General features: G+C 33.1%; 1 protein-coding gene across 1 annotated transcript in view; it reads left to right on the top strand.

Moving 5' to 3' along the window:
• The window catches only part of LOC135124762 (short neuropeptide F), a 38,574-nt gene extending 23,123 nt beyond the window's left edge, over positions 1 to 15,451 (top strand). Inside the window, exons 2-4 of the mRNA XM_064049979.1 lie at positions 6,861 to 6,985; positions 14,469 to 14,617; positions 15,063 to 15,451. Of these exons, the coding sequence (XP_063906049.1) occupies positions 6,880 to 6,985; positions 14,469 to 14,617; positions 15,063 to 15,110 (303 nt within the window). The 5' untranslated portion in view covers positions 6,861 to 6,879 and the 3' untranslated portion in view covers positions 15,111 to 15,451. The remainder of the gene's footprint in view (positions 1 to 6,860; positions 6,986 to 14,468; positions 14,618 to 15,062) is intronic.
• The last annotated feature ends 3,836 nt before the right edge of the window (positions 15,452 to 19,287 follow it).

The raw sequence follows: 19,287 nt of genomic DNA, 5'->3' as shown, positions 1-19,287 counted from the left end.
AATTACAAAATCGGTATTTCCCTACAAAAATTTACCATTTTAAACATGTTTTAAGTTTCTTGTTGTAAAAAGAAGACTACACATATTAGGAAAAATAGGAAAAATGTAATTTTTTTAATTTTTCTATTTCTGTATTTTCATTTTTTCAATTTGTCCATTTCTCGATTCTTAAAATTTTTGATTTCTCTATTTCTTTATTTTTCGATTTCTCAACTTTTCAATTCTTAGATTTTTCAGTTTTTCGATTACATATTCATTTTTTCGATTCCTAAATTTCTGGACTTTTCACTATTTCGGTTCTTCAATTTTTCAATTACTGGATTTTTTACTTTTTCGATATTTTTCGAGATGTCGATATTTCAAACAATCAAAAGTCCAGTTTCTCGATTTTTTTATTTGTAACTTTTCGATTTTGCTACTTTGGCCTACCTCGATCTCTCAATTTTCCGATTTTTCGACTTCTCGATTTCTCTGTATGATGTGTCGATTTCTTGATGTTTCAGTTTTTGTATTTTTCGATTTTTCAATTTTTTAGTTTGTCGAATCTCAAAATTTTTGATTTTTCAGTTTTTCAATTTTTTAAATCTCATATTTTTCGTCTTCAGAGTTTTTTGATGCTTTGATTTCTTGACATCTCGCTCTGGAAACTTTTCAATTTTTTGATTTTTTAATTTTTGGATGAGTATTTTAGTTTTTCCATTTTTTGTTATTTCGCTTTTTCGACTTTTCGAATTTCGATTTTTCAGTTTTTCAATTTCTCAGTTTCTCGATCAATTGATTTTTGCTTACCCATTTTTGCATTTCTTGACTTTTCGATTTTTCAGTTTTTCAATTATACAATTTTTCGATTTTTCAATTTTTCGATTTTTAGGTTTTTCCCCACAAAAATTTACCATTTTAAAATGTTTCAAGTTTCTTGTTATGAAAGAAGACTATACATAATAGGAATAATAGGAAAAATGTTAGCCCCGCCCACCCACCCTGTCTCAATTGTGATGATTGGGTTTTTTTTATTTAATACTTTCAGTTTTCTTTGAATAACACGACACTCAAAAACATGTTTTTAATTTCTTGCAGATAAATAAGGATTTTGCAGTTACGATCCGCCCCTTAGTTTACGACGAATAAAACAAATCATCGCAATTGAGACAGGGTGGGTGGGCGGGGCTTACATTTTTCCCTCTTTTTCTAAAATGTGCAGTCTTCTTTTGACAACAAGAAACTTAAAACATGTTTAAAACAGTAAATTTTCATAAGGAAATACCGATTTTGCAGCTATGCCCCGCCCCTCATTGCGACAACAAATAAAAAATTCATCGTCGTGAGATCGATACGAATGGGTGGAGCTTATGGCTTTGTTTTTAGTCAATACATTTAATTTTCTTTAAATAACACGATACTCAAAAACATGTTTTTAAATTATTATCGAGAAATAAGGATTTGGCAATTACGATCCGCCCCCTTGACTCACGACGAATAAAATAAATCATCACAATTGAGATAGGGCGGGTGGACGGGGCTTACATTTTGTCTTTTTTTCTAATATGTGTAGTAATCTTTTCACTTCAAGAAACTTGAAATATGTTTAAAATGGTAAATTTTTGTACGGAAATACCGATTTTGCCCCTCAGTCTGAAAACGAATGAGATCACGGCTGAGATTGAAACGATTGGGTGGGGCTTAACTTTAGTTTTCTTGTTACTTAATAGTTTTAGTTTTTAAGTTTCTTGTTATGAAAAGAAGACTACACATATTAGGAAAGATAAGAAAAATGTCAATTTTTTAATTTTTCAGTTCTCGATTTTAAATTTTTCGATTTGTCCATTTCTCGATTCTTAAAATTTTCGATTTCTCTATTTCTTTATTTTTCGATTTCTCGACTCTTCAATTCTTAGATTTTTCAGTTTTTCGATTACATTATCAATTTTTCGATTCCTCAATTTCTGGACTTTTCACTATTTCGGTTCTTCAATTTTTCAATTTCTGGATTTTTTACTTTTTCGATATTTTTCGAGATGTCCATGTTTCGAACAATTAAAAGTCCACTTTCTCGACTTTTTTATTTTTAACTTTTCGATTTTACTATTTTGGCCCACTTCGATTTCTCAATTTTCCAATTTTTCCACTTCTCGATTTCTCTGTATGGTGTGTCGATTTCTTGATGTTTCAGTTTCTGTATTTTTCGAGTTTTCAATTTTTTAGTTTGTCGAATCTCTAAATTTTTGATTTTTCAGTTTTCCAATTTTTTAAATCTCATATTTTTCGTTTTCAGAGTTTTTTGATGCTTTGATTTCTTGGCATCTCGCTCTGGAAAGTTTTCAATTTTTCGATTTTTTAATTTTTGGATAAGTATTTTAGTTTTTCCATTTTTTGTTGTTTCGATGTTTCGACTTTTCGAATTTCGATTTTTCAGTTTTTCAATTTCTCAGTTTCTCGATTAATTGATTTTTGATTACCCATTTTTGTATTTCTTCACTTTTCGATTTTTCAGTTTTTCAATTATTCAATTTTTCGCTTTTTCAATTTTTCGATTTTTAGGTTTTTCCCCACAAAAATTTACCATTTTAAAATGTTTCAAGTTTATTGTTATGAAAGAAGACTACACATAATAGGATTAATGGGAAAAATGTTAGCCCCGCCCACCCACCCTGTCTCAATTGTGATGATTTGTTTTATTCGTCTTGAGTCAAGGTCAGTTTACCTTTTTTCCCTAATATGTGTAGTCTTTTTTTGACAACAACAAATTTGCAACATGTTTGTAGGGAAATACCGATTTTGCAGTTACGCTCCGCCCCTCAGTCTGCCAACGAATGAAAAATTCATCAGTACTGAAATCGAGACGGATGGGTGGAGCTTTGGCTTTTTTTTATTTAATACTTTCAGTTTTCTTTGAATAACACGACACTCAAAAACATGTTTTTAATTTCTTGCAGACAAATTAGAATTTTGCAGTTACGATCCGCCCCCTTAGCTCACGACGAATACAACAAATCATCACAATTGAGACAGGGCGGGTGGGCGGGGGTTACATTTTCCCCTTTTTCCTAATATGTGTAATCTTCTTTTGACAACAAGAAACTTGAACCATTAAATTTTTGTAGGGAAATACCGATTTTGCAATTAAGCCCTGCCCCTCAGTCTGACACTTAATCACGACTCAATTTAAGACGGATGGGTGGAGCTTATCCATGGCTTTCTTTTCACTTAATACATTTAGTTTTCTTTCAACAACACGATACTCAAAAACATGTTTTTAATTTCTTGCATAGAAACAAGGATTTTGCAGTTACGATCCGCCCTCTTAGCTCATGACGAATACAACAATTCATCACAATTGAGACAGGGTGGGTGGGCGGGGCTTACATTTTTCCCCCTTTCCTGAAATGTGTAGTTTTTTTTTGACTACAAGAAACTTGAAACATTAAATTTTTGTTGAGAAATAACGATTTTGCAATTAAGCCCTGCCCCTCAGTCTGACACTTAAACACGACTCAATTTAAGACGGATGGGTGGGGCTTATCCATGGCTTTCTTTTCACTTAATACATTTAGTTTTCTTTCAACAACACGATACTCAAGAACATGTTTTTAATTTCTTGCAGAGAAACAAGGATTTTGCAGTTACGATCCGCCCTCTTAGCTCATGACGAATACAACAAATCATCACATCTGAGACAGGGTGGGTGGGCGGGGCTTACATTTTTCCCTGTTTTTTTCAATATGTGCAGTCTTCTTTTGACAACAAAAAACCTAAAACATGTTTAAAATAGTAAAGTTTTCTAAGGAAATACCAATTTTGCAGTTACGCCCCGCCCCTTAGTGTAAGAAATTCATCGTCGTGAGATCGAGACGGATGGGTGGAGCTTATCTTTGGCTTTGTTTTTACTCAATACATTGAATTTTCTTTGAATAACACGATACTCAAAAACATGTTTTTAAATCATTATCGAGAAATAAGGATTTGGCAATTACGATCCGCCCCCTTGCGGATAAAAAAAATCATCACAATTGAGATATGGCTGGTGGGCGGGGCCTACATTTTGTCTTTTTTTTTCTAATATGTGTAGTCATCTTTTTACAACAAGAAACTTGAAACATGTTTAAAATGGTAAATTTTTGTACGAAAATACCGATTTTGCCCCTCAGTCTGAAAACGAATGAAAAATTAATCACGGCTGAGATTGAAACGGATAGGTGGAGCTTAATTTTGGTTTTCTTTTTACTTAATAGATTTAGTTTTTTAAGTTTCTTCTTACGAAAAGAAGACTACACATAATAGTAATAATGGGAAAAATTTAAGCCCCGCCCACCCGCCCTGTCTCAATTGTGATGATTTGTTGTATTCGTCGTGAGCCAAGAGGGCGAATCGTAACTGCAAAATTCTTATTTCTCTAGAAGAAATTAAAAACATGTTTTTGAGTATACTGTTGATCAAAAAATATATTATGCACATTAAGAAAAATAAAAAAAAAATTGATCAAGTTCATATTTTTTTATTTAATTTGAAGAAACGGAATACGTTTTCTGTACTCTTCCAGAATTAATTCCAAATTTATAAATATAAACTGCAAAATCCTTATTTCTCTATAAAAATTTAAACCATGTTTTTGAGCATTAAATGTATTAAATAAGAAGAAAGCCAAAGATATGCTCCACCCATCCGTCGTGATGAGTTTTTCATTCGTTGTCAGACTGAGGGGCGGTGCGTAATTGCAAAATCGGTATTTCCCTACAAGAATGTACCAGTTTAACTGTTTTCAGTTCGTTGTTGTGTAAAGAAGACTGCACATGTTAGGAAAAAAGGGAAAAATGTAAGCCCCGCCCACCCGCCCTAACTCAATTGTGATGATTTGTGGTATTCGTCGTGAGCTAAGGGGGCGGATTCTAACTGCAAAATCCTTATCGTGCCGTTCAAAGAAAACTAAATGTGCAAGCCAAAGATAAGCTCCACCCATCCGTCTTGATATCAGTCGTGATGAGTTTTTCATTCGTTGTTAGACTGAGAGGCGGGGCGTAATTGCAAAATCGGTATTTCCCTACAAGAATTTACCATTTTAATATGTTTTAAGTGTCTTGGTGTGAAAAGAAGACTACACATATTAGGAAAAAATAAGCAAAACGTAAGCCCCGCCCACCCATCCTTCCTCATTTGTGATGACTTGTTTTATTCGTCGTGAGTCAAGGGGGCGGATCGTAATTGCAAAATCCTTATTTTTCCACGAGAAATCAAAAACATGTTCTTGATTATCGTGTTTTTCAAAGAAAAGTAAATGTATTAAGTACAAAAATAGTCAAAGATATGCTTGTATTCGCTAAAATAGGACTGATTTTGGCAAATGATATACCCTCTAACAAAAGTAAGGGTGGGTGGGCGGGGCTAGTACTTGCTAAGATAAGACTGATTTTGCAAATGACAGATTATGCACATTAAGAAAAATTAAAGACAAAGAGAGTGGTCTAAAAATGCATAATTTTTTATTTAATTTGAAGAAACAAAATACGTTTTCTCTACTCGTCCAGAATTAATTCCAAATTTATAAATATAATTTCACATTCATAAAGAGCAATGTTATACTCATAATCCGAAAGCGGTGGATCGTTAATAAATAACAAAAGTAACAAGGGTCTGGACATTAACCCTTGTGCAACCCCATTAATAATTTCTACCTAAAAGGGAACGTTTAGTTTTTAATGTTTATTTACACACTTTTTAATAAATAGAAAAATAATTTCTTGTAGTGATTTTTATCACAGAAAATTAACCGAACCGGTGGAAACGTACTGCATCGATTAATCAGGTCTTCATTATGAAAAAGGTTAGTTTTAGTATGGATATGCGCCAAATAACCTTCGCGTTTCATTATCCATAATGAAAGCAAAGTTTGCTTTAATTAGGTATATAGTGGATTATGTAATTATAAAATTAGCTTCCAGGGACACTTTTATAAAAGTCTTTGATAAGTCACTGATGGAAGAATCCGGAGTTCGTCATTTTATTTTTATTATTAATGGAAATGTACTTTGTAGTGACTTAAAATTCAAGCGAAATGTTACTAGAGTAGAAATTAGGAAAATCACACCGTATTAATAATGGAAAGACGCACCTAACCCTTTTCTAACTGTATTAACAGTGAAGAGATCAAGGTTAATTAAGCTAAGATTAGTGGTAATTTGAAATGAGAAAAGTGTTTCTTGTGGCTTTTATTCTCCTATTGAACACTTTAGGTGTCGACCTTTTGCCCTAACTTTCTACATTAAGCCCCAGTTGCTAATAACCTTAAGTGTTAGCTGAAATCCTGTAACTGATAACTTTCTCGATTAACGTGATCCACACAAAAATTAACGAGCGGTTCGTGACAATAATTGTATATAGTTTTTTGAATCCCGGTATCACATTTATGTGGAAGCAAAATCTAGGAAGAAAATCTGAAGTTGAACTAATTTCCTCCCGCATCCCGAATCGCTACAATAATCAAAACCAATCATCCGAGCTTCCTCCTCTTAAACGCTTCCATTCACACTAAAGCGTCTCAAACGCAAACCTGTTAAATCAAACCACCTGCACAACGTCGCACATCCACAATTTAATAACGCTAATTAACCTAAAATAATAACAGAATTTACCCAGCGACTGTATTAAACATGTAAATGCAGCCTAAGCCTCTCTCGAACAACAATCGTCGCAACAAAAGTCAGCTCGAGTTAATAAGTGTGTAATAGAGTTGGTGGTCATTTACCGTTAAGCCCGATTTGCATAATTAACCACAGAAACGCAAACGTTAATGCAATAGTGCATAGTTGAACCGCAACCCACAATACACTTCGTGCTTACACTAATATTGAGTTATATTTTTTTTTCAGGTAACTAATAAAGCATAAGATGGCAAGATACTCCACAGCGATGAAATGTTTGTGCGCCGTCACTTGCATTATGATCATGGCAGCGACAGTGACTTCGGCAGCACCATCCTATGCAGATTACGACAGTAAGTTAATTATTTGTCTTGTTTTAGTCACGTGGAAAAAGCGGATGGGAGGGCCTGCTAATGAAATTGCTCAATATTTGCTGAACAGAAGGACGATTGTGCGGATGCAGTTTATGTAATTGGTTTTAAATGCGTTTGAAAGGTCAGACCAGACGACTGTCAACCAGTTATTTATATAACAAGTCTGCTAGAAGTGGAGGAACCCTACGCGCGAAATAGTACAACAAACAAATATATAATTAAATTCGTTATCTCGTAGCGATAAATTCCGAGATGAAAGCTTTAAACATTTCCCGCATTGTCGCTCAATTGTTTTCTTTGTGTGCTTTCCACGTGTGTTCTAAAGTTGCAGCGACGTAAAAAGCGTATTTAAGAGCGTCGACAGCGGCACAGTTGTGTGAAAAATCTTAGTTTTATGGAAAACATTGGTGATTACCCACGCTTCGCGTCCTGCAAATGAGCGGGTTACTTCCACTCCAAGAACTAACCCAATAACGAAGCGTGTGAATATGATGTTACGAACAAACTATTTCTGTCACGGCTGATCAATGCATTTTTATACGACCAAAAACGAAAGCGATTCGCTTGGTAATACTAAAACGGACGGTGTGATGGTGGAGGCGCCGGATAAATAAACAATCTCGGTGTTAACGTTTATTAGAAAAAAGAAAACATTGCTTTGTTTTGAGTTGGGTTGGTTTGTGGTCACGCCTATGTTATTTTGGTGGCAAGCTCTGTTTTCGAAATTCTGAATATAGACTAATTTAAGTAGTTAAATATACTCTGAAGAAATAAAATGTCACAACAATTTTAGCACTTAGGGGAGTTCATTCTGAAGGTCGGAAAGGTGCTGTCCCCTGGTGGTTGTTATTTGTAATTTAAGTGAATTAAAGTAAAAATGTTACTAAAATATTTTCTATAAATTATCAGAAAGTGACTTTAGAGTTCAGCTTTTTCTACCACAGTTTGCACTTTTATAAATCATTTTCAATATATTGTGGTTCCAAGACGACTGCGTACGAGTATATTCAGAAAAAACCAAATGTAAGCCCCGCCCACCCACCCTGTCTCAATTGTGACGATTTCTTTTATTCGTCTTGAGTCAAGGTCATTTTACCTTTTTTCCCTAATTGTGTAGTCGTCTTTTCACAATAAGAACTTAAAACGGTTCGAAATGGTAATTTTTTGTAGGGAAATACCGATTTTGCAATTATGCCCCGCCCCTCAGTCTGCCGACGAATGAAAAATTCATCAGTACTGAGATCGAGACGGATGGGTGGAGCTGTGGCTTTTTTTATTTAATACTTTTAGTTTTCTTTGAATAACACGATACTGAAAAACATGTATTTAATTTCTTGCAGAGAAACAAGGATTTTGCAGTTACGATCATCACAATTGAGACAGGGTGGGTGGGCGGGGCTTACATTTTTCACTTTTTTCCTAATATTGTTTTTCTTTTTACAACAAGAAACTTAAAACATGTTTAAAATAGTAAATTTTTGTAAGGAAATACCGATTTTGCAGTTACGGTATATAAATCCATAAATTCATTTAATTGTTTTTATTGTCAGTGAGCATGTCTCAATTTTTGGGGGAATTTAATAATCTACAACATATTTAATTTATTAATAATAATTTTAATATTAAAATTTTTAATCATACGTATTGTGATGAATTTTGCCTTAGTTGTCAGATCGAGGGGCGGAGCTTTATTGCAAAATCCATATTTGTCCATAAAAATTTACCATTTCAAGTTTCTTGTTATGAAATGATGACTACGTATATTAAGAAAAAAAAAGACAAAATATAGGCCCCACCCACCCACCGTATCTCAATTGTGATGAATTTTTCTTATTCGTCGTAAGCCGGAGGCGGAGCTTAAAGATTTATTTATTTCGAGGAATTACCATAATATGACACATGTTCTTACGAATTCTGTTGTTCAAATTAAATGTACTAATTATTAATTTACCATTTTCAAATATGTTTCCATTTTCTTGTTGTAAAAAGAAAACTACAGATATTAGAAAAACAAGACAAAACCTAAGCCCCGCCCACCCACCCTATCTCAATTGTGATGATTTATTTTATTGGTCGTGAAGCAAGGAGGCGTAAGATCGTAATTGCAAAATCCCTATTTCTCCACAATAAATAAAAAATATGTTTTTGTGTATCGTTTTCATAAGAGAAAACTAAATGTATTAAGTAAAATTTAAGACAAAATCTAAGCCCCACCCATGATTTATTTTATTCGCTATGAGCCAAGGGGGTGGAGCTTAATTGCAAAATCCTTATTTCTCTACAAGAAATTAAAAACATGGGTTTGAGTGTCGTGTTGTTCAAAGAAATCTAATTGTATTCAGTAAAAAAAAGTCAAAGGTAAGCTCCACCCACTTCTCGATCCCAGTAGTTCGAAATCCGCTTTTCCCTACAAAAATTTACCATTTCAAATATGTTTCAAGTTTCTTGTTGCAAAAAGAAGACTAATATCCGTTCGCAAAACTTCCGCACTGTCAGTGTCAGATTTGGAAAAAATGACCTGAGTGTACTGAGTGGTAAGATGCGAAAAACCTGTACAATATGTTGCAAAATTGCAATCTAGTGACAAATTAGTAACTAAAAATAACTTGTCAAATAAAAATGTCAAAAGCACATTAACTGAAGATTTTTATCAGTTCAAATAACGAAAGAGTATGACACACGAACGACAGCGAAGGCTTCTTTTGAATAATATATATTTTTGACCTTACTGTCCATTTCTACGCTTCTGGTGCTACAATTTGTTTGAATTACTGACAAGTTCTTTAAACACATTCAACACTTCAGCAACTCAAAAAGGTAAAATAGTTAATAAACATTTGATTTTTCAAATGCCAAATAGACATTAATTTTGAAACTTTTAAATTCAAGGCGGTAATCATATAAACTTAAAAATCTTTTAGGGGATTATTTCTCATACCAACAGAATGTCATTTTGACAGTGCGGGAGTTTTGCGAACGGATATTACAGATATTAGGAAATAAAAGACAAAATCTAAGCCCCGCCCACCCACCCTATCTCAATTGTGATGAATTTTTCTTATTCGTTGTAAGCCGGAGGCGGAGCTTAAAAATTTATTTATTTCGAGGAATTACCAAATGACAAATGTTCTTAAGAATTCTGCTGTTCAAATTAAATGTATTAAGTAAAAAGAAAGTCAAAGGTAAGCTCCACCCATCCGTCTCGATCTCAGTTGTTCAAAATCGGCTTTTCCCTACAAAAATTTACCATTTTCAAATGTGTTTTAAGTTTCTTGTTGTAAAAAGAAGACTACAGATATTAGAAAAAAAGACAAAATTTAAGCCCCGCCCACCCACCCTATCTCAATTCTGATGATTTATTTTATTGGTCGTGAAGCAAGGAGGCGTAAGATCATAATTGCAAAATCCCTATTTCTCCACAAGAAATAAAAAATAGGTTTTTGAGTATCGTTTTCATAAGAGAAAACTAAACGTATTAAGTAAAATTTAAGACAAAATCTAAGCCCCACCCACCCGCCCTATCTCAATTATGACGATTTATTTTATTCGCTGTGAGCCAAGGGGGTGGAGCTTAATTGCAAATTTCTTATTTCTCTACAAGAAATCAAAAACATGGGTTTGAGTGTAGTGTTGTTCAAAGAAATGTAATTGTGTTAAGTAAAAAGAAAGTCAAAGGTAAGCTCCACCCATCCATCTCGATCTCAGTAGTTCAAAATTCACTTTTCCCTACAAAAATTTACCATTTTAAATATGTTTCAAGTTTCTTGTTGTAAAAAGAAGACTACAAATATTAGAAAAAAAGACAATATCTAAGCCCCGCCCACCCGCCCTATCTCAATTGTGATGAATTTTTCTTATTCGTCGTAAGCCGAAGGCGGAGCTTAAAAATATATTTATTTCGAGGAATTACCAAATGACAAATGTTCTTAAGAATTCTGCTGTTCAAATTAAATGTATTAAGTAAAAAGAAAGTCAAAAGTAAGCTCCACCCATCCGTCTCGATCTCAGTAGTTCAAAATCGGCTTTTCCTTACAAAAATTTACCATTTTCAAATGTGTTTCAAGCTTTTGTTGTAAAAAGAAGACTACAGATATTAGAAAAAAAAAGACAAAATCTAAGCCCCGCCCACCCACCCTATCTCAATTGTGATGATTTATTTCATTGGTCGTGAAGCAAGGAGGCGTAAGATCGTAATTGCAAAATCCTTATTTCTCCACAAGAAATAAAAATTAGGTTTTTGAGTATCGTTTTTATAAAAGAAAACTAAATGTATTAACTATAATTTAAGACAAAATCTAAGCCCCACCCACCCGCCCTATCTCAATTGTGATGATTTATTTTATTCGCTGTGAGGGGGTGGAGCTTAATTGCAAAATCCTTTTTTCTCTACAAGAATTAAAAACATGGGTTTGAGTGTCGTGTTGTTCAAAGAAATCTAATTGTATTAAGTAAAAAGAAATTCAAAAGTAAGCTCCACCCATCCATCTCGATCTCAGTAGTTCAAAATCGGCTTTTCCCTACAAAAATTTACCATTTCAAATATTTTTCAAGTTTCTTGTTGTAAAAAGAAGATTACAGATATTAGAAAAAAAAAAAGACAAAATCTAAGCCCCGCCAACCTACCCTATCTCAATTGTGATGATTTATTTCATTGGTCGTGAAGCAAGGAGGCGTAAGATCGTAATTGCAAAATCTTTATTTCTCTACAAGAAATAACAAAATTAGCTTTTTGAGTATCGTTTTCATAAAAGAAAACTAAATGTATTAAGTAAATTTTAAAACTAAATCTAAGCCCCGCCCACCCGCCCTATCTCAATTGTGATGATTTGTTGTATCCGTCGTGAGCCAAGAGGGCGGATCGTAACTGCAAAATCGTTGTTTCTCTACAAAAAATTAAAACCATGTTTTTGAGTATCGTCTTATTCAAAGGAAATTAAGATTTATAGAAAGCGAAGTTAAAGTTAATTCGCGATTAACTTTTAATTGAGGTTCATCGCTAGGCAACGTGCAGGTTTTAACCAATCACGGGATCATATTCCACATTTTAATTCTCTGTTAAACTAATCGAGGATTAAATATTTAACTCGCTGTTCTATAAACCGGCCCTTAATGTGCTAAATAAGAAGGAAGCCAAAGATAAGCTCCACCCATCCGTCTCTATCTTAGTCAAGATGACTTTTTCATTCGTTGTCAAACTTTGAGGCGGGGCGTAATTGCAAAATCGGTATTTCCCTAAAAAATTTACTATTTTAAACATGTTTAAAGTTTCTTGTTATGAAAAGAAGACTTAGACATATTAGAAAAAAACATTGAAAAACGTAAGCCCCACCCACCTGCCCTATCACAATTGTGATGAATTATTTGATTCGTCGTGAGCCAAGGGGGTGGATCGTAATTGCAAAATCGTTATTTCTCTGAGGGAAATTAAAAACTCTTGAGTATCGTGTTTTTCAAAGAAAATTAAATGTATTAAGTAAAAAGAAAGCCAAATATAAGCTAGTACTTGCTAAAATAGGACTGATTTTGTAAATGAAATACCCTCTAACAAAAATGAGGGTGGATGGGCGGGGCTAATACTTGCTAAGATAAGACTGATTTTGGCAGATGACATGTTTTACTTTTCTTGTTATGAAAAGAAGACTTAGACATATTAGAAAAAAAAAACAAGGAAAAACGTAAGCCCCGCCCACCCGCCCTATCTCAGTTGTGATGTTTTATTTTATTCGTTATGAGCCAAGGGGGCAGATCGTAATTGCAAAATCCTTATTTCTGTTCAAGAATTTATAAACATGTTTTTGAACATCGCGTTGTTCAAAGAAACTAAATGTATTAAGTAAATAGAAAGTCTAATATAAGTTCCTCCCATCCATCTCTATCTTAGTCGTGATGAATTTTTATTCGTCAAACTTTGAGGCGGGGCGTAATTGCAAAATCGGTATTTCCTCACAAAATTTTACCATTTTAAACATGTTTCAAGTAAAACTCTTGAGTATCGTGTTTTTCAAAAAAAACTAAATGTACTTATTAAGTAAAAAAAAAGCCAAAAATAAGCTAATTATTGCTAAAATAGGACTGACTTTGCCAAATGAAATACCCTCTAACAAAAGTGAGGGTGGGTGGGCGGGGCTAGTATTTGCTAAGAAAAGACTGATTTTGGCAGATGACATACCCGTTAAAAAACAGAGGGCGGGTGGGCGGGGCTAGAATTTGGTAAGATAAGATTGATTTTGGCGAATGACATGTTTTAAGTTTCTTGTTGTGAAAAGAAGACCACATATTAAGAAAAAAAGGAAAAATGTAAGCCCCACCCTATACCTCAATTGTGATGATTTGTTGTATTCGTCGTGAGTCAAGGGGGCGGATCGTAATTGAAAAATCCTCATTTCACTACAAGAAATTAAAAACATGTTTCTGAGTATCTTGTTATTCAAAGAAAATTAAATGTGTAGAAAGAAAGTTAAAAATAAGCTCCACCCATCCGCGTCGATGTCAGTCGTGACGAATTTTCCATTCGTTGTCAGACTGAGAGGCGGGGCGTAATTGCAAAATCGGTATTTTCTTGCAAAATTATTAGGCAAAAAGGCAAAATGTAAGCGGACATAAAATGGTTTGTGTGAGCATACTGACATGATAATAACTCTACGGTCAACGAAATTTCCTTCAGGTCTGTAATTTTTCTAAGTATTTTCTTTACGTGGTGGACATAAACAACATTAATTATTACTCTACTTGAGTCAATTGGGTTTAAATAATTTCGGCTGTAATGTGATGTTTACTTCGATTTATTGATGCGCTAATAACCTTAAAAAGACTTTCTGAATTATTATCATAGTGAGCACTCAACACGTGCCGCTGCCTACGTTGAGGAAAATGTCATGACCCTGTCCAGTAGGAACTATTAGCAAATTGTGTAACTAAGCCTACAAAATTTCGTTTTTCTGAAGACTTTTTCCACGATTTCATAATCCTTGAAAAACCATTTAGTTAAAAAAAGCTCTCACGTTTTTACATTTTTGCATTAGTTAATTGTCGTTTCACAATAGTTTCATAAAGTCAAAGTTGATTGTTAATTAATTTAGCCGTAATAATAGCCTCAAACCCAGTCACCACGTAAAAAAGCAATCGCTTTCAGCTTATTTCACGATAACTTTAAAACAATTCCGTTTAACGCCCACTTAAACTCATCAGTTTCGTGAAACGCTCAATACACAATCGACAAGAAATTGCGCCATTTAAACATGTCCCAGGTAATTCTCAAGCTGGCGAAAGTTTGATGGATTAAAACGTCTCAGCCTCCGGAGGGAGCCTCTTCCTACTGCACGTCAAAAATGGATTCGGGAGTTATCCCTTGGGTAAACAATAAGTACTCGGGCTCGAAAGGAATTTAAGTCAAATGGATTTCAATTATTGAAATTTATACAGACGAGGGAGGTTGGTTTTAACACGGTTTCTACTGTTGCAGATAATATAAGGGATTTATTGGACATATTCCTCCAGAAGGAAGCCCTTGAAGATAAATACGGGCCAGTGCACCAGTTGGTCAGGAAATCGAGCCGGTCACCCTCTTTGAGACTCCGATTCGGGAGAAGGTCCGACCCTAGTATGACACCCGTAAGTAGTGATACACCCTGTATAACCGGTTTGGTAAATCACTCAAGAACAGACGCCAACTTTCACTTTCACCCTAATTATTAAAAAGTAATTTAATTTAAGTTAAATAAACTTTCTTCAACAACAAACGTTCCTCATGTGGCTGAAATTTCAAATAATAGAAGCACGAATACTTTGAAACAACAATGTCATAATTTTTAAGACAAACTTCGCGAAACGAAAGCCATATTTTGGAACCCTTTGTTCGTTTTATTCAAACAGCACGATTATGTCTTTGATGTAAACGTGAAGATAAGTAAGCACTTCGTGCTAATAAATAACGAAGTATCTGAAAATTAATTAGTGTTTAAAAAACGTCGTGTTTGTGAGTGTTTTTGGATTTAATTGTAACGTTGGCACGCATGCACGTTCTAATTAGTTCATGATCTCATTATTGTCATTACAGGAGGCGGCGTTCATGATGGCCCAAGCAGTCGACCATGAAAACAATTAATTATCCTAATTCGCTACGTTGAATGCCACTGATACCCATACTGACGTAGGTCCTTCTAGTATCGACAAAGTCATCCTTTCGAGTATTTTTTTAATTGCCGTTAAACGCAGTGTATAGAGTATGTGTCACCCGACATTGTTTTCTAAGTGTGATATAATTCATTCCAAATTTATAATCAAAAAATTAGTATCTATGTATATTTTGTCCGGTACTTGGTTAGGCGAGTACCTAATTTAATAATTAAAAGAACTGTATCGCACCTGTCACACTCGCATGCTATGTACAAGCTGTTGGTCATTTGTGTAAATTTCTGCAAGGAAATAAATGAATTTTGTGATGTATGTTGCGTTTTCTTTAATAGATTTAGCGAGTGAATGAAGACTAACAAGCACATGGAGCCGATTTAACTTGTTGCAATCATTTACCGACGTGAGTCGATGCAGATGCCAACGGGATAAATTGTGCCCGGATCAACAACTGAGCCTTATTACGTCGGAGGAGATTCAATTTCGTAATTTACAACGAAAGCTTGAATTTTTTTTAATATGTGAAACGAGACTCTGAAAGCCGAAGTTGAAAAAAGTTCGTGGAAAGAGGGGCTTCCGGGAGCTAATAATTCGATCTATAAATTAGAGCAAGATGGAGTTCATTAAAAGATTCTTCAAGAAAAGGAACGCTAATTTGCTGAAGCTACAAAGAATTTCTATTATTATAGGCACGTGGGAAGTGAAAGGGCACTGGTTAAATACGTATTTAGGTACCCATATACACGTGTTTCTAATTACTGAAAGTGATTGATTATATATATCTTGGAAAAGTATACGGACGATTTTTTCCAACTATTGGGAAACGAATTAGATATAAAGGTGAAAGAAGGGTAAATCATATTTATAGAATATCATAAATTGTCAGAAACATGATAGCATCAGTCTTGCAAAAATAATTATAGGAAGTTTGCAAATTTCATCCTTAATTAAAAGCTTTCGTTTTATAAAAAACAAAACCCATAAAAACAAAGTTCTTTTTTAGATAAAACTACAACGTATTTTGCTTCTAAAGATAACTGATATGGTATTAGAGACAAGGTTTTGTCATTAAGAAATATTTAATGTACTTACTGTGTGGTAAAAAAAAAACACATTTACTTAAAACTACTCCTAATAGATCTAAATCGTATGTCTCTCGTTAGTCTCGCTCTTGATAAGAAAACCTAGAATTTGTACGATGCAAGTGGGTGAAGAAAGTTGGATTATTCCAGAAGTTCTCGCCAACAATTCAAACTAAGAAGTTGCAACAGTTCGGAGTAGTTAATGGCTTCACTAAACTGTTTAAAAACAACAAGTAGATCGTTTCTTAATAGCCAATTTTCAAGGTAGCTAGAGATAAACGAAAAACGAATTTTTCGACTCCCCAGAACTATTTAGTTAAAATAAAAGACGTTCAATATTCTTGCCGAGTACTACTTAGGAAATAAGGATTAAAATTTAATATAAGTCTACTACAAGTATTTTAAACCTTAACAATGTTTAGAGTAAAACTTGACGAAAATAACATAAAGCTCATTCATCACTAAAGTTTTATCACAGTTTCCACCCCAGAAAAGGAATTCTTCGTGTTATTAAGTTTGAGGAAATGAGAATGCAAAGTTTTTATTAAATTATTGCATACTTTCAATTTATCTTATTTGTGTGAAAGCAGAGTAGGCATTTAATTTTTCAAACGCTGCGAAACCCAAAATAAAATATTTATTTTGTATTGCCGATAAGGGTTTTTGCCTGGTTGTTCGGTCTGCATCATATGCATGTTATGCATTTTGATGTTTTACTGGTTGCCTACAAATAAACCAGTGAAGAAGCAAAGAGCGATCAATGGACTGGTCAAAGGTGTTTGCTTGGTTAGGTAATGTAATACCATTGTTTAAGTATATTATAGTTGGACAACCTATATGGACAATCACTTTCCCATGTAGAAAAGAATGAACATATATTTTACATCTCACTCGCTTCACTATGAAGTGGCGGTACCTTACGAAAGGGAGTAAAAATAGTCTGTAAGCACGTGATGTTGATAAGGTGGTAAACGACAATCGAAAATTTAAAAATTCCGAAAATTGAAAAATTGAAATATAGAAGAACTGAAAACTCAAAACATCGAAAAAAAACTAATAATTTAAAAATTGAAAAGTCAAAATTGAGAAATCGAAAAACTGAAAAATCACAAAATTGAACGAAATATCCAAAAATTGGGAAATTAAAAAATTGAGAAACAGAAAAGTCAAAAAAGCAGAGTCGAAAAATCGCAAACTTAAAAAATCGAAAAATTGAAAAATCAAAAACCTGAATAATCGAAAAATTGAAGAACTGAAGAACTGAAAAATCGAAACTTTGGGAAATGGAGAAATGGGTGTATAAAAAATAAGATAATGGAGAAATCCGAAAACTAAAAAATTCGAAAATATAAAATTTAAAAATCGAAAAAGTGAAAAATCAACGAATCGAGAAGTCGAAAATTGAAAAAATTGGAAAATTGAAAAATCGGATAAATCAAAAAGCGAAACATCGAAAAATCGAGAAACCGAAAAGCAAAAAATCGAAAAACCAACAAATCGAAACATCGTAAAATTCAAAAATTGAGACATCGAGAAATCGAAAAAAAATCTAGGAGTGGAAAAATTGAAAAATTGGGAAACCGAACAATCAAAAGATCGAAACATCCGAATCTCAACAAATTGAGATCTCAAAAAATTTAAAAATTCGGAAATTTGAAAAATTAAAATATAGAACTGGAAACTCGGGAAACCGAAAAATCCAGAAATTTAAAAATTAAAATATGGAAAAGTTGAAAAATTGAGAAATTGAAATATAAAACAATCGAAAGTATAAAAAATGAAAAACTGAAAATCCAAAAATAAAAAATCGAAAATTTAGAAGTCGAAAAATCAAAGAATCGAAGTATTGAAAAGTATCAAAACTGAAAGAAAATCCAAAAATTGAGAAATCGAAAAACCAATAAAGCGAAGTCGAAAAATCGAAGAATTGAAGAACTGAAAAATCGAGAGAAGTGGGAAAATCAGAAATAGAAAAAGTTAAATACTGAAGAACTGAAAAGTCAAAAAATCGAGAAATCGAAAAATCTAAAATTTAAAACATTGAAAAGTTAAAATATCCTAAAACTGAAAAATGGAGACATCCAAACATCAAAAAATCAAAAAAATAAAAATTCGAAAATCTAAAATTTAAAAATCGAAAAACTGAAAAATCAACGAATCGAGAAGTCGAAAATTTAAAAAATTGGAAAATTGAAAAAGCGGATAAATCAAAAATCGAAGCATCGAAAAATCGAGAAACCGAATAGCAAAAAATCGAAAAACCAACAAATCGAAAAATCGAAACATCGTAAAATTCAAAAATTGAGACATCGAGAAATCGAAAAATCAAAAGACCAAAAAATCTAAGAGTGGAAAAATCGAAAAATTGGGAAACCGAAATAGGCCAAATATATGGAAAAATTGATAAAGCGAGAAATTGAATAATCAAAACATCGAAACATCCGAATCTCAATAAATTGAGATCTCAAAAAATTTAAAAATTCGGAAATTTGAAAAATTAAAATATAGAACTGGAAACTCGAGAAACCGAAAAATCTAGAAATTTAACAATTAAAATAAGGAAAAGTTGAAAAATTGAAAAATCGAAAGTATAAAAAATGAAAAACTGAAAATCCAAAAATAAAAAATCAAAAATCTAGAAGTCGAAAAATCAAAGAATTGAAGAACTGAAAAATCGAGAGAAGTGGGAAAATCAAATATAGAAAAATTTAAATACTGAAGAACTGAAAAGTCAAAAAATCGAGAAATCGAAAAATCTAAAATTTAAAACACTGAAAAGTTAAAATATCCTAAAACTGAAAATTGGAGAAATCCAAACATCAAAAAATTAAAAAAATAAAAATTCGAAAATCTAAAATTTAAAAATCGAAAAACTGAAAAATCAACGAATCGATAAGTCGAAAATTGAAAAAATTGGAAAATTGAAAAATCGGATAAATCAAAAATCGAAACATCGAAAAATCGAGAATCCGAAAAGCAAAAAATCGAAAAACCAACAAATCGAAAAATCGAAACATCGTAAAATTCAAAAATTGAGACAGAGAAATCGAAAAATCAAAAGTCCAAAAA

Source organism: Zophobas morio, unplaced genomic scaffold, assembly GCF_036711695.1.
Source record: "Zophobas morio isolate AGI-343-1 ecotype UQ-CSIRO unplaced genomic scaffold, CSIRO_AGI_Zmor_V1 ptg000008l, whole genome shotgun sequence".
In the NCBI taxonomy this organism is placed as follows: domain Eukaryota; kingdom Metazoa; phylum Arthropoda; class Insecta; order Coleoptera; family Tenebrionidae; genus Zophobas; species Zophobas morio.
Note: the sequence above shows the minus strand (reverse complement) of the source record. Positions and strands in the feature narration are given on the sequence as shown.